Source organism: Muntiacus reevesi, chromosome 1 (assembly GCF_963930625.1).
Source record: "Muntiacus reevesi chromosome 1, mMunRee1.1, whole genome shotgun sequence".
NCBI lineage: Eukaryota > Metazoa > Chordata > Mammalia > Artiodactyla > Cervidae > Muntiacus > Muntiacus reevesi.
Genome location: NC_089249.1, coordinates 56,620,131 through 56,636,261, shown reverse-complemented (window position 1 = coordinate 56,636,261; position 16,131 = coordinate 56,620,131). Strand labels below are relative to the sequence as shown.

General features: G+C 48.2%; 1 protein-coding gene across 5 annotated transcripts in view; it reads left to right on the top strand.

Moving 5' to 3' along the window:
• Positions 1 to 16,131, top strand: part of TCF20 (transcription factor 20) — a 188,542-nt gene that overhangs the window by 140,925 nt on the left and 31,486 nt on the right. For all 5 annotated transcript variants that reach the window (XM_065944963.1, XM_065944954.1, XM_065944944.1 and 2 more), the window contains exon 2: positions 336 to 6,026. In XM_065944963.1, the coding sequence (XP_065801035.1) occupies positions 336 to 6,026 (5,691 nt within the window). The remainder of the gene's footprint in view (positions 1 to 335; positions 6,027 to 16,131) is intronic.

Genomic DNA, 16,131 nt, shown 5'->3' with positions numbered 1-16,131 from the left:
ATAGGAAAGTGAAAGTCACTCAGCTGTGTCCGACTCTTTGCAACCCCATGAACTATACGGTCCATGGAATTCTCCAGGCCAGAGTACTGGAGTGGATAGCCTTTCCCTTCTCCAAGGGATCTTCCCAACCCAGGGATCGAACCCAGGTCTCCTGCATTGCAGACAGATTCTTTACCAGCTGAGCCACCAGGGAAGCCCAGATAAGAAATAAAGGAGATGTAATTAACTTTACCTGGGCATCTGAATTTACGTGTCCCCTCCGTCTCTAAACTTGGCTTTGTTTGTGCTGGGGAGATGGTGTGTCTCATGCTTCTCTTTTCTCCTTCTGTTTCCAGGAGGGCTGCTGGCCTGCTGCTGCGCTGCTGAGCAGTATGCAGTCCTTCCGGGAGCAAAGCAGTTACCACGGGAACCAGCAGAGCTACCCCCAGGAGGTGCACGGCTCATCCCGGATAGAGGAGTTCAGCCCTCGCCAGGCCCAGATGTTCCAGAATTTTGGGGGTGCTGGTGGAGGCAGTGGTGGCAGCGGCGGCAGCAGCAGCGGTGGGCGACGAGCAACAGCAGCGGCGGCGGCTGCGATGGCCAGCGAGACCTCCGGCCATCAGGGCTACCAGGGCTTCAGGAAGGAGGCTGGAGACTTCTACTACATGGCCGGCAACAAGGACCCCGTGGCCGCAGGAACCCCGCAGCCTCCTCCGAGAAGGCCTTCCGGGCCGGTGCAGAGCTACGGACCCCCCCAGGGGAGCAGCTTTGGCAATCAGTACGGCAGTGAGGGTCACGTGGGCCAGTTTCAAGCACAGCACTCTGCCCTGGGCAGTGTGTCTCATTACTCACAGGATTACGCGGGGCCGTTCTCTCCAGGGAGCGCTCAGTACCAGCAGCAGCCTTCCAGCCAGCAGCAGCAGCAGCAGCAGCAGCAAGTACAGCAGCTGCGACAGCAGCTCTACCAGTCCCATCAGCCCCTGCCCCAGGCCGCCAGCCAGCCGGCGTCCGGCGCCTCCCACCTGCAGCCCATGCAGCGGCCCTCAACTCTGCCGGCCTCCGCCGCCGGCTACCAGCTGAGAGTGGGGCAGTTCGGCCAGCACTACCAGTCTTCTGCCACCGCCGCCGCCTCCTCCTTCCCGTCACCGCAGCGTTTCAGCCAGTCTGGGCAGAGCTATGACGGCAGTTACAGCGTGAACGCCGGATCACAGTACGAAGGGCATAACGTGGGCTCCAGTGCACAGGCTTACGGAACACAGTCCAATTACAGCTATCAGCCTCAGTCTATGAAGAATTTCGAACAAGCCAAGATTCCACCAGGGACCCAGCAGGGGCAGCAGCAGCAGCAGCAGCAGCAGCAGCACCCCCCTCAGCACGTGATGCAGTATTCCAACGCCGCCCCCAAGCTGCCCCTGCAGAGCCAGGTCGGGCAGTACAGCCAGCCCGAGGTTCCCGTGAGGTCCCCCATGCAGTTTCACCAGAACTTCAGCCCCATTTCTAACCCTTCCCCAGCTGCCTCCGTGGTTCAGTCTCCAAGCTGTAGCTCTACCCCGTCTCCTCTCACGCAGAGCGGGGAGAACCTCCAGTGTGGGCAAGGCAATGTGCCAATGGGCTCCAGAAACAGAATCCTGCAGTTAATGCCTCAGCTCAGCCCAACCCCGTCGATGATGCCCAGTCCCAACTCTCACGCTGCAGGCTTCAAAGGGTTCGGGCTGGAAGGGGTGCCCGAAAAGCGGCTGACCGACCCCGGCTTGAGTAGTTTGAGTGCCCTGAGTACGCAGGTGGCCAACCTTCCTAATACGGTTCAGCACATGCTCCTTTCCGACGCCCTGACCCCTCAGAAGAAGACCTCCAAGAGGCCCTCCTCCTCAGCTAAGAAAACAGACAGCTGCCCAAACTCAGAAGGCTCCTCACAGGCTGAAGAACAGCTGAAGTCCCCGTTGGCAGAGTCGCTGGATGGAGGCTGCTCCAGCAGTTCTGAGGATCAAGGTGAGAGGGTGAGGCAGCTGAGCGGCCAGAGCACAAGCTCGGACACCACCTACAAGGGCGGGGCCTCGGAGAAGGCAGGCTCCTCTCCAGCACAGGGAGCTCAGAACGAAGCCCCCCGACTCAGCGCCAGTCCCGCAGCCCGAGAAGAGACCGCCTCACCGGGTGCCAAGGACACGCCACTGTCATCTGAGGGCAACCCAAAAGTCAATGAGAAGACAGTCGGGGTGATCGTCTCCCGGGAAGCCATGACAGGCCGGGTGGAGAAGCCTGGTGGGCAGGACAAAGGCTCCCAGGAGGAGGACCCTGCAGCCACGCAGAGGCCGCCCAGCACCGGGGCGGCGAAGGAGACCAGCCACGCGCCCCTTCCCCAGCCAGAGCCTCCGGGGGGAGGCAGTAAAGGAGGCAAGAGTGGAGACAGTAACTCCAACCACAACGGGGAAGGGAACGGCCAGAGCGGGCACTCCGCAGGGGGCTCTGGTTTCACAGGCAGGACTGAGCCCAGCAAATCTCCTGGAAGCCTGCGCTATAGTTACAAAGACAGTTTGGGGTCAGCCGTGCCGAGAAACATCAGCGGCTTTGCCCAGTATCCTACAGGACAAGATAAGGGGGACTTCACCAGCCACGGGGAGCGAAAGGGCAGAAATGAGAAGTTCCCCAGCCTCCTGCAGGAGGTGCTTCAGGGTTACCACCACCACCCCGACAGGAGGTACTCCCGGGGTTCTCAGGAGCACCAGGCCATGGCTGGCAGCCTCGAAGGAGCCACAAGGCCTAATGTCTTAGTGAGTCAGACCAATGAGTTAGCTAGCAGGGGCCTTTTGAACAAAAGCATTGGGTCCCTGTTAGAAAACCCCCACTGGGGCCCCTGGGAAAGGAAGTCAAGTGGCACGGCTCCTGAGATGAAACAGATCAATTTGGCCGACTACCCAATTCCCAGAAAGTTTGAAATAGAGCCTCCATCATCAGCCCATGAGCCCGGGGGTTCCCTCTCTGAGAGAAGATCAGTCATCTGTGACATTTCTCCACTAAGACAGATTGTCAGAGACCCGGGGGCTCACTCGCTGGGACACATGGGCACCGACACCAGACTCGGGAGGAATGAGCGTCTCAATCCCAGTTTAAGTCAGTCGGTCATTCTTCCAGGTGGGCTGGTGTCCATGGAAACAAAGCTGAAATCCCAGAGTGGGCAGATAAAAGAGGAAGACTTTGAACAGTCCAAGTCCCAAGCTAGTTTCAACAACAAGAAATCGGGTGAGCACTGCCACCCTGCTGGCATCAAGCATGAGTCCTACCGAGGCAACGCCAGCCCCGGAGCGGCGGCCCACGACTCCATCTCAGACTACGGCCCGCAGGACAGCAGGCCCACGTCCATGCGGCGAGTCCCCGGCAGAGTTGGCGGTCGGGAGGGCATGAGGGGTCGGTCCCCTTCTCAGTATCATGACTTTTCAGAGAAGTTGAAGATGTCCCCTGGGAGGAGCAGAGGCCCAGGGGGAGACCCTCATCACATGAGCCCACACATGACCTTCTCCGAGAGGGCCAACAGGAGTTCTTTGCACGCTCCCTTTTCTCCCAATTCGGAAAGCCTGGCCTCTGCTTATCACACAAACACGCGTGCTCATGCTTATGGGGACCCCAGTGCAGGTTTGAATTCCCAGCTCCATTACAAGAGACAGATGTACCAACAGCAGCAAGAGGAATACAAGGACTGGGGCGGCAGTTCTGCTCAGGGAGTGATTGCTGCGGCTCAGCACAGGCAGGAGGGACCCCGCAAGAGTCCACGGCAGCAGCAGTTTCTTGACCGAGTCCGGAGCCCCCTGAAGAATGACAAAGATGGCATGATGTATGGCCCACCGATGGGGACGTACCATGACCCCAGCGGTCAGGATGGCGGGCGCTGCCTCATGTCTAGTGATGGTCTTTCTAACAAAGGCATTGAACTGAAGCACGGCTCCCAGAAGTTACAGCAAGAATCTTGTTGGGATCTCTCTCGGCAGACTTCTCCAGCCAAAAGCAGCGGCCCTCCAGGAATGTCCAATCAGAAAAGGTACGGACCACCCCATGAGACGGATGGACACGGGCTCTTGGAGTCTACGCAGTCATCCAAACCGAGTAACGTTATGCTGAGACTTCCAGGTCAAGAGGATCATTCTTCTCAAAACCCCTTAATCATGAGGAGGCGTGTCCGTTCTTTTATCTCTCCCATTCCCAGTAAGAGACAGTCACAGGATGTGAAGAACAGCAATACTGAAGATAAAGGGCGCCTCCTTCACCCGTCAAAAGAAGGCACTGATAAAGCGTACAATTCCTATGCCCATCTTTCTCACAGTCAGGAGATCAAGTCCATCCCTAAGAGGGAATCCTCCAAGGACCTTCCGAGTCCAGATAGTAGAAACTGCCCAGCGGTTACCCTTACAGGGCCTGCTAAGACCAAAATCCTGCCCCCAAGGAAAGGCCGGGGGTTGAAACTGGAAGCTATCGTCCAGAAGATTACATCCCCAAACATTAGGAGGAGTGCGTCCTCGAACAGCGCGGAGACCGGGGGCGACACGGTTACTCTTGATGACATCCTGTCTTTGAAAAGCGGCCCTCCAGAAGGTGGGAGCGGTGCTGTTCCGGACACTGAGCTGGAGAAGAGAAAAGGCGAGGTGATAGCTGAGCTGACCTGTCCCGCAAACCAGGAGCTGAGCGGAGAGAAGCCTCTGGCCCGGTCTTCAGAGGAGTGGCGCGGTGGTGGGGATGACAAGGTGAAGACGGAGACGCACCCCGACACGGTCGCCGCTGGGAAGGAGCCCCCCGGTGCCATGGCATCCGCAACCTCACAGAAGCCTGGGGGTAACCAGGGGAGACCAGACGGGTCCCTTGGTGGAACAGCACCTTTGATCTTTCCTGACTCAAAGAATGTACCTCCAGTGGGCACGTTGGCTCCCGAGGCAAACCCCAAGGCTGAAGAGAAGGAGAGTGATGCTGTGACAATTTCCCCCAAACAGGAAGGCTTCCCCCCAAAGGGTTACTTCCCCTCAGGAAAGAAGAAAGGAAGACCCATTGGTAGTGTGAATAAGCAGAAGAAACAGCAGCAGCCCCCGCCGCCACCCCCTCAGCCCCCTCAGATACCAGAAGGTTCTGCCGATGGAGAGCCAAAGCCAAAAAAGCAGAGGCAGCGGAGGGAGCGAAGGAAGCCTGGGGCGCAGCCCAGGAAGCGGAAAACCAAACAGGCCGTTCCCATCGTAGAACCCCAAGAACCGGAGATCAAGCTGAAGTACGCCACCCAGCCTCTGGATAAAACCGATGCCAAGAACAAGTCTTTTTTCCCTTATATCCACGTAGTAAATAAGTGTGAACTTGGAGCCGTGTGTACAATCATCAACGCAGAGGAGGAGGAGCAGACCAAATTGGTGAGGGGGCGGAAGGGCCAGCGGTCCCTGACGCCTCCGCCCAGCAGCACGGAGAGCAAGGTTCTGCCGGCCTCGTCCTTCGTGCTGCAGGGCCCCGTGGTGACAGAGTCTTCTGTGATGGGGCACCTGGTTTGCTGTCTGTGCGGCAAGTGGGCCAGCTACCGGAACATGGGCGACCTCTTTGGACCCTTTTACCCCCAAGATTATGCAGCCACTCTCCCCAAGAATCCACCTCCCAAGAGGGCCGCGGAAACGCAGAGCAAGGTGAAGGTCCGGCACAAAAGCGCTTCGAACGGCTCCAAGACGGACACTGAGGAGGAGGAGGAGCAGCAGCAGAAGGAGCAGAGGAGCCTGGCCGCGCACCCCAGGTTTAAGCGGCGACACCGCTCAGAAGACTGTGCCGGAGGCCCCCGCTCCCTGTCCAGGGGGCTCCCTTGTAAGAAAGCCACCCCCGAGGGCAGCAGCGAGAAGACTGTTTCGGACTCAAAGCCCTCCGTGCCCACCACTTCAGAAGGTGGCCCCGAGTTGGAGTTACAAATCCCTGAACTACCTCTCGACAGCAATGAATTTTGGGTCCACGAGGGTTGCATTCTCTGGGCCAATGGAATCTACCTGGTCTGTGGCCGGCTCTATGGCCTGCAGGAAGCGCTGGAAATAGCCAGAGAGATGGTGAGTACCAGAAATCCCCGCCAGCGCGGCTCTCGGTTACTTCCTTCAGGTTCTTTTTCTTCCACCTTCATTTGTTTCAGCCATACTTTTTATTCTTACAAATCACAGGGTAATTCCTCCACAGTAAAGCCCCAAGACTAATGGACAACACAGGGAATATAGCTAGTGCTTTGTAATAACTCTGAATGGAGTATAACCTTTAAAAATTGTGAATCACTGTGTTGTATACCTGTAACTTAATACGGTACAATAATAATAATAAAGCCTTTAGGCCTAAATGAGGGACAGAAAATGAAGTAATTTAGAGATTTGTTTAGCTTTTACTTTTATCAGTAATTTGTGTTCACAGGTTACAGGGTCATATTAGTCTCCTCCGACTCATTAAAACAAACATCAGTGTTTCACCCCTTCTCAAACCTGTCCTCTGCCAGTTCCCTCTGTTTCTGAACAAAATAAGCTTTTACTGCTGTTTGGGTTATCTATGGATTTTTTTTTTTTCATTTTTCAACATCTGTCTCTGTAATACTGATGAAATTAATACTGTGGTTATAACTTCTTTGTTTTAAAACTTTTTACTTCACTAGAATTACTAATTCATGTTTTTACTTGCTTTTTATTTTCTTGGACCACACATTTCCGACTCACACTTTCCCGGGGGGTTTTGTTCTTCAGGTCTGTTTTGTGCCTGTTTTTCTGGGGCATTCTTCATCGTCGTCGTCATCTGCGTCTTCCCTCTGTTGAATGCTGATTTCTTACCCATGCCTTCCCCTTACTTGGTCTGGGCCGTCATTTAATGGTGTGCATCATCCTTTAGCATTTTCAGGAGAAAAGGGATGCCCGGGAGGCAGTATGTTGAGATCGTGTGAATCGGGATGTCTTTTTTCCATCTTCTTGTTTAACAGAAGGTTGCTTGGGTATAGAATCTAGTTGTCTCTCACTGTCTTGGAGTCGTAGTTCCTGACCTGTTCTCTAGTTCCTAGAGAAGGAGGTGTTACAGTTGACTGGAACTGCTCTGATTTTCAGCCTTAATTTTGCATTGAGTCTTTCTCCTCTGAAAGTCTGAGGATCTTCTCATTTCCCTAGAGTTCTGAAATCTCAAACCATAGGCCTTTGTTGGCCTTTCCATGTACTGGGTGGCTGCTGTGAGATCTTGCCATCTGTAATTCATAGCTGTTCGATCGGGAAGATTGTCAGGTGTTATTTTTTGGATAATTTCCTGTTTTCTCTGTTCTCCCCTTTTGCTGGAATTCTTATTAATTAGGAATCGTATCTCCTGGCTTCACCTACTGGCTTTGTTGTTCTGTGTTCTAGCTCCTTTTGTTCTGATTTCTCCATGCCTTCTTCAGCTTCATCTGATCAACGTTTTATTTATTTATCTTCATTTCTGATATTTTCAACAACTTTTTTCTTCTCTGACTGTTTCTCTGAGGGGACAGTCACCTGGTTAAGTGGGGGTGAGTAAGGGACCTAGCTCCTCATAAAAGCTTGGAGTGAAGGTTCTGGTTTCCAGCCTCGGCTTACACCCCCACTTCTTGAGTGTTGCAGTTCCCAGACTCCAGGTCACAAGGTGACTGGCTTTCAGTGACTCCTCTCCCGCATGCCTTTTCTGCTTGCTTTCCATCAGCTGAAGCACTTGTTCTGCCTGTTCTGTTTGTGGTTTTTAGAATTTGGGCATCTCCTGTGCACTGTTTGTTTCCCTGCCCTTTCTTCATGTCCTCATTAATTTGTCTATTCCTTTGATTAGTTTATTCCTTTTTTTTTTATGGAAAGGAAACAGATGTGTACATGTTTGTTTAGTTTGTGATGTATAGTCAGATGAGAGATTTTTGTGTTGATTTACATTTAAAACATACTTGACACATGTACTGATGACTTCCAGTCATACTTAATAAGTGTTTTATCAGCCAGGATCATAGTATTCTTGGACACTTTATACTGTCCTCTCCCTTCCCATTACGTCTTCCCCACAAAGCTGTTTTATCACTGCATTATCCCCAGAGTTTATCAGTGTCTGAGAAAAAGTACTCGTATAGTCACGGATGTAATTAGTGTGAAATCTACATATATATTAAGTGAGAACATTCTAACTCTGCCCCACAAGGAGCTCACCTTCCCCTCTGAGACCTTTTCCCTGTCCCCTTACTTCCTCACAGGACTTTTTCCTCCCCCTTTCCGCTCTCTACCCTCAGTGTCACTCCCAGACCCCAAGTTTGAAGTAGATTTGCTTCTTAGACACGCAGCATTTTTTTTTCTGGTCACACTGCTTGGCTTACAGGATCTCAGTTCACTGACCTGGGGTTGAACCTGGGTCATGGCAGTGAAAGCCCAGAATCCTAACCACGAGGACACCAGGGGACTCCCCCACAGTGGCATTTGTGAGAGTCCTAAAGGGACGTAAAATTTAAGACCCTAGGGTGTTGGATCGCCAGAAAGTTCTTATGGGTTTTCTTGTAACAGACTTTTTGGCCAAGTCAGTACAAAATTCTTCAGTTGCTTCTGGGAGCTCAGTGATCTATTAATCATCATCTTGCCCAGTTGATGGCCTGCTTTCTTCTGAAGGTTACAGTAGTTGGTGGACTGGTTTGCTGTTAGTTTTTGGTGTTTTCCTGTCCAGTTGATGGCCTGCTTGCCAGCTTTCCTCTGAAGCTTACAGTAGTTGGTGGGCTGGTTTGTTGTTAGTTTTTGGTATGTGTCCCTTTCCAGTTGATAGCCTGAATCCTAAATCAGCAGGCTAAATCCTTCTCAGCAATCACTAGATCCTCTGTCTCAATTCAAGCCTAGTTCATAGACGGTAGCGAATACCCTATTGTGATGCGACCACCCTGAATCACAACCCCCTCCATCTTCAGGAGTAAGGAATTCCTAGTCAGGAGTCCTGTCTACCAAAAGTAACAGTTTAGTCTTCTCCTTGTCAGCTTTGATCCCAAAATAAAATCCGGAACATTATAGTTGAAACAAATACGCTGAATGTAAGAAAGCAGTCTCTTTCTTTAACCCATCCCTCATATGGTTTAAATAACATGAAGTACATTAGATAGAGAACATTGAAAGTAGTTTTTAAATTTTAAAATATTGATTACAGCCTTAATTGTCTCAGTTGGAATGTTTCACTTAAAGGTAAAAGGCACGAAAACAGGGTTTTTTGGTCCCTACACTTGTCGTTACAGTGGAGACCCGGACTGAGACCTTGCGGTTCCGTGGTGGCGCTGTCAGGACTGCAGCTCCCGCTGTCTCCTTCAGTACCAGGTCTCACAACAGCTGACCTACTTCTGTTTTTTAAACTTGAGATGTAACCAGCATAGAATGCTATATTACTTTCACGACCAGTCTCTTAAATAAATCTCATACTGCCGCTTTATCTTCTTGTATTGTACTCACTCACTCTACCAGTGCCCTTTAAGAATATTACATTTCTCTTCCCTTGATCCCATTCTGTATTTTACATCCCTCTTTTAGAACAGAATGCTAGCTTGGGATATTGAATTTAGTTTTTCAATACACTGCACATCTGTTTTATTCTCACAAGCCTCCCAATGAGACAGGAAGAGAGAAGACACCAGTCCCTTACCCTCAGAATACAGGATGGCTTGGCTTTAGTGACAGATACTTAGGAAGTCTTGCCCCCAGTGATGTGTTGGTTTTTTAAATGTTTTTAAAAGTTATGCTTCTTGGCTCTTGGAACTGATGTTCCACTATGACTGCGAGGTCCTTTTCAGTTTTATTTGTCTAGCTTTTATTCTCCGTAATGTACTTAAGAACAAATTAAAATGACACTAACTTGACTTCTTTTATTTAATTTGATAGATGCTGTTTCAGTTTGTCAAGGTCACTTTGAGTCTAGTTTTATCTCAGGTTTTAGCAGATGCCTTCAGCTTTGGTCTGCTCAGTAAGTGTGTTCTCAGTCCTATCATGCTGAGATAAGGCCACATATATTTGATTAAAGATCCATTTTGGCCTGGGTATGTATCAGGTGTTTTGACAAGTGTGATATTTTAGCAAAATAATACAAAGTCTTCAGAACATATTATTTCCTCTCCCTGTAAGCCTAAGTTACACTAACCTGAAAACAGCTGAAAGCTAGAACACTCCTGTACAAACGGCTTTCACTCTCTTTACGTTTCTGAATGTCTGTAAGTTTAAATAATGGGTAGTAATAATTTGCCCTCTTCTATCTAACAGGCTAGCATCCACCTTAATTTACTCTAAACTGTGACAAAAAACATAATTTGCCAAGTGTAAAAGTACTAATGCATTGATTATCTTGAACGTGTGATTGCGTGTTAAAATGTCAAAAATGGGTTGATTAGTTTCCCCCGTTATCTGTAAAATAAAGACATATTCTCCCTGAACCCCATCTGTGTGCTCCTTAAGCTAGCAGCCTTGCAAGGGTGCAGCCGTCAGCCCAGGTCCTCCTGAACCTTCTTCTGACTCCTGGTCTCTGCCCTCAGCTCCAGTCCGCCTTCCGCTAGTGACTCTGCCTGCCCGTTGGCCCTGCTCTGCCCGCTGACCTTCTCCCTCATTCCTGCATTATTCTCTGTCCTCCTCCTCCTCTTCAGTCTTCCTCACACTCCCTCCCTCCCCAGCCCCCAGTCACCACAGCTGGCACAACCTGTCCACAGTAACGTTAAGGCACTAAGGGTTGTTCATCTCTCTGTTGCCATGTTATCATGCAGCAGAAAGTTGTGTAATTATCTTATTTCCTATTTTTCTTAACATTTTATCCGTGTGATAGATATCTCTTTTTCTATTCCTACATGATGGCCTTGAGACCAAACCTTCAGAGAAAGGGTTAATTTTCTTTTAAAATTTGGCTTTTCTGAATTCTGGGGAATCTCCTGTGAAATTTGGAAATTTTTAATCTTATTGTTTATATTACCTTACACATTGGAAGAGTTTTCCTACGGTCTGTTTCTTTATTTCTTTTAGGGGTGCAGGGATGATAAGAGAAGCTTTACCCCTGATTTTTAAATAAAACTTATAAGGCTCAAACTATTCTTTGAGCATGCTGAAGGACCATAAATAAGAATATTGACAGGTCACTGTATATTAGGCCGAATAATTCATCCCTGAGAGGTTAAACTAGGTATTGCTAATGTTAAAGAGCTTATGGGATCAAATAGCACATAAAAGTTAAGTGTTCGTTTCAGTTCAGCACGTATCCGAGTCCTTGTTAGAAAGCCAAGAGTCTGACATTAGGGTGAGGTGGGGACCTCTGTCCCTCACAGGTGTGTGGAGGGGGCTAGGTCAGACCTGGAGTCACGTTGCTTCTGGGGAATTTCCTAGCTAGTCACTTGCTCAAGCCACTGACCTCTGTACTTCACTTTCCTCATCTGTGAAATATGGAAGCAGACGGCACCTGCCGTAAATCAGTTTGTGCTGAGTGTGAAACAAGATGCTCTTTGGGAAGTGCCTAGAGAGGGGCTCGGCGTGTGCTGTGGGCTGGCGTCTGCCCTCGAGTGGCATTTTCACGTGCTGTTTTGGCAAAGATGCATTCCCGTTGTAAACTCACTCAGTAAGTGGTGGTTTGTATCATTTCATCCTAGCACAATTAGTGGTTCGTCCCAGGAGTGTCCAGAACATATCCTTCTAGATAGCAAAGTTGCCCTGCACATAAAACAAACAGTTTCTCCTCATTTTTATTACTCTTGTGGGAGGCTCTAGTTTGAGGGGAGCAGGGATTCTGGTATGTAAGGTGCAGTATTAATTACTGTCTCATGAAATAGCTTTAGCCCACATGAACACCCTCAGGAGTTAGACTCCTCAAAGGAGAGGAGCAGAAGGCAGAGAATAAAATCTGCCTGCACACTAAGTAAAAGCATTAATATTCTTGTGAGTTGGTAAATTTTGATAGTGATTACCTAAGGCCACAGTAAAGAGTCTACCTGGTAATAAAGTTCTTTAAATAAGCATTTTTGACGGGTCAGCCCTATAAACGGAGATGCAAAATAAGAATTCATGGAATGATTCCGGACAGCCACACTCCGTCTCCCACCAAAAATAGTTAGTATGTGTCATATATATGGATGGCGGAGGGCTTTGTCGTAGCCTTTAATTTATGGGCAGTGCAAAACCACTGACAGTTTCTAAGGGTGTATCATATGATCAGGTGTGTGTTGTATGAAAGAGATTCAGGAAGGATGTAGGGAGAGATAAGCAAACTGACCAGATGAGAGGCTGTGGCTTAAATTTATACAGGAGATGGTAAGGGCTGAAGAAAGGGTAGTAAAGGAATCAGAGGAGTGGGCATATGCTAACAACATTTTAGAATTTAAAGTTCATAGCATCTAGAAACTGACTAGACCTGGCAGGTAAAAGAAAGTGAGGTCATTGGGCATGTGAGTGTGAGTAGGACAGCAACCGCAGAGAGAGAGAGAGAGAAGGGCAATGTTTCGTTTTGTGGCTGATGCGTAGCAGACGGAAGATGGTGGTACGAAAGCAGTCCACGTGAGTCAGCACTCTCAGCCTCTTTAATAATGTTTGCTGATTTGTATTTAGCTTTTTGAGTTAATACGAAAGCTAGAAAACTTTTAAATCTAAGTTGCAAAGAAGTGGAGGGGAAATAGGAAATCATGAGATCTGTGTCATTTTTAAAAAATCTTATGTAGTGAACCCTGAAAAGGTGTCAGAGAAAGAAATTAAGCTTATCCTTGGAATCATTGCCTAAAATATGATTGTGGAGGGGTGGGGTGGGGCAGAAGGGGAAATTTGCTGGTTTTGGTTTTTGAATAATTTTTTCCAAGATGCTGACATTATGGACAACAGAGTGGAATACCGAATTGCATATAATTACGGTGAGGAAGGGCTGGCTGCTAGGTGGGTCTGAAAAGGCTCTGTGGTGCACAGAGGCACCCATATTCTCAGAGTTCCAGAATGTAGCTAAAGCCTTCTGTGTGTTGAACTGAGACTAGACAGAGTGCATGCACTTTACCAGATGGTCCGCTGGCTCCGAGGCTGTGTCCCTGGGTGGACACTTGTCCTTTGAGGGCCTTAGGCAGCTGCACTCAGAGGAAACCTGGAGGAGGGCAGCCGAAGGGAGAGCTGGGCAGCCTGGCCTCGGGGTCTGGAGGAGGCGACTGGCAGGCTCCTCGGGGTCGAAGTTCCCAGCCTTGCTCCCAAGTTGTGCAGATATGAAGTACCCTTTATAAAGGTGTTACTTATCTACATAAAGGTAAATAATAACAGTGTTAATGTGTTTTGTTTTAATGCACTGTAATTTCTACAAGTGTTCTTAGACTGTTGGACATTGAGGTTTCCAGTTAGTTTACTATCTGTGTTGTTTAGTCACTCAGTCATGTCTGTCTCTTTGTGACCCCATGGGCTGCAGCATGCCAGGCTCCTCTGTTATGCAAACAGATGAGTATACATTTTTATTCATGGAGTTTTATTTGGAGGAGATTTTTAAGATGTCCACTACTGAATCAGAAAGTGACCATTTTATGGTTTTGATAGGCATTATCTTGTCGTTTAACTGAAGAGGATCGTACCAAACTATGATCATCCATGTGAGTGTATGTTTTCCTACAGTCTCATGACAGTGGATATTTTAAATTTTTTTTATTCTTTTTCATTTTATTTCGTGTATGGGTGGTATGGCTGTTTCCTGCTTTAGAGCTTTATGCTTGATGATCATTAATTTAGAACTTTAAAGTCTCTCCTCGGGGTGTTGCCGTTTTCCTGTGCATCTTTTTCCCAGTCTGAATAACTTCGGTTACCTGGAAATATCAGATGTGTGAAAGCCCTTTCTCCAGGAGCGCCACCTGAGTGAGGCGTCAGGAGGGCTCTTAGATTGTTTTCTCATCTATAAATAGGAAGATGACAGAGGACTGTCGGGGTGAAATTAACTTCACAGGAGATCAGGTAGCTTCCTTGGTGGGTTCCAGACTATTCCTAGAGGCTTTTGAGTTGTGGTTTTTAGACTAAACAAGTACTGTGGACTGATGTCAGTCCTAGAAGGTGTCCTCCCATGTCATTTTAGTAAAGATGTATTCCTGTCGTTAAGCTTATTGGGTAGAAGTCCAACTGAAGAGAAAATTCAGCCCTTTGAGACCCTGTCCCAGGAAGCCAGGTATAGTCTGTGTATGCCTACAACAGACACTAGATTTGAACATATCCGCAGCACGCTGCTGTCTAGTAATGTGCCTCGTGAGAACAGAACTAAAGAACTGCCACATAGGCAGATGCCTGAGCCAGGGCCAACGAAATAACAAACTTGGAGTCTGACGTGGTGCTGGTGCACTCTGATGGGAGTGACTGCAGTGACTTCAGCCTTTCTTTTTTTTTCTTTTGGAGTATAGTTGATTTATGACGTCGTGTTGGTTTCAGATGTACAGCCAAGGGAATCCGTTTTATATATACATAGCCACTCTTTTTTAAAGTCTTTTTCCATACAGGTCATCACAGAACACTGAACAGAATTTGCTCTGTACACAGTAGGTCCTCGTTAGTTATCTGTCTTATGTATAGCAGTGCGTCTGTGTCAGACCCAATCTCTGGTTTATCTCTCCGGCTTACCCCCAGGTAACCGTAAGTTTGCTTTGCTACATGTGTAGTTCTGTTTCTGTTTTGTAGAGAAGTTTACTTGTACCCTTTTTTAGATTCTACTTATAAGCGATACCATATGATACTTGTCTTTCTCTGACTGACTTCAGTCAGTGTGACAGTCTCTGGGTCCATCTATGTTGCTGCAAATGGCATTGTTTTGTTCTTTTTATGGCTGAGTAACATTCCAGTGTGTGTGTGTGTGTGTGTGTGTGTGTGTACACCACATCTTCTTTATCCATTCCTCTGTTGATAGACACGCTGTTTCCATGTCTTGGCTATTGTACAGAGTGCTGCTGTAAACATTGGGGGGTGTGTATCTTTTCAAATTATGGTTTTCTCTGAATATATGCCCAGGAATGGGATCGCTGAGTCATATGGTCGCTCAGTTTTAGTCTTTTAAGGAACCCCCATACTGTTCTCCAAAGTGGCAGCACCAGTTTACATTCCCTCCAACAGTGTAGGAGGGTTACCTGTTCTCCTGTGACATCAACTTTGAAGGCATTTAATTTCTTATCTGTTTCACTAAGCAGCTAGTGGAAGAGTTTTAGAAAAATGTACATTCGTTTAACAACTGTCAGGCATATTCACTGTGGCTGGCTCCGTGGAGATGCCAGGTGGTTCCAGACTTGGAAAATAGTCTAAGAAGTTTAAATCTTGGTTCAGATGGGTGTCAGATGTAGGTCCTTGGTTTACTTGAGAGTGGCTTCGTTTTTTCATTCAAAAATTGCTTTAAACTGATTAAGGTAAGCAATAGGATAATTGTCAGATGGTTCTCTCTGCTTGTTTCTTGATAGAGTTCTCTCTGGAAGGAATCAAAATATATTAATGCCTTGAAAAGGCAGCCCCTGAGGAACGATATGCAAAACCACCATGTGGTTGTAGGTGGCATCCTTGTGAATTGCTGCTTCTGCCTCCTGGCAGGCAAGGCCCTGCAGGGCTGCAGACCTTTTCCTCATGAAAGCCCCTCCCCTCCAGGATGCTGCCTCTCTGGCAGGGGAATTCCACCTCCCCCACCCCCACTTTGGAAAAAAGAGAGTTCCTTTTAAAGGTGAATATGCCAACAAGATCTCATTGCTCAGCTCTGAAAGACTCTCCATTCACAACCTTCCCAGTTAACTCTCGGAAGCCCAGGAAATGATCCAGACACTCACAGAGAGACACACATACACACAGGCAGTGGATACCAGCTGCTGCCTTTAGCTCCTTACTTTGACTTGGGAATTGTGAAGCCCCGTTTTCTGTTGTCTCTGTAATCTCACTCATGGAAGAAAACCCGTATACATGGTGGAACCACATTTCATCACATCCCTGCTCATCACACCACTTCACAGGCTGCCCCAAGAACAGGGACCAGCAGAGAATGGAAGCGGCTCTCAGGTTTACCCCACTGATGCCTCTGAAAACACGGGAAGAGATTGTGTTGGGGAGCATTAATGGTTACAGAATTTTATAGATCTCATTTTTTCCTTCATCCAAATATTGATAAGGATTGAATTCTTGGAAAATTGTAATAGAACATAAGTCATTTTAGCCTATCCCAGCCTAATTTCTTTCTTCTTCTTTT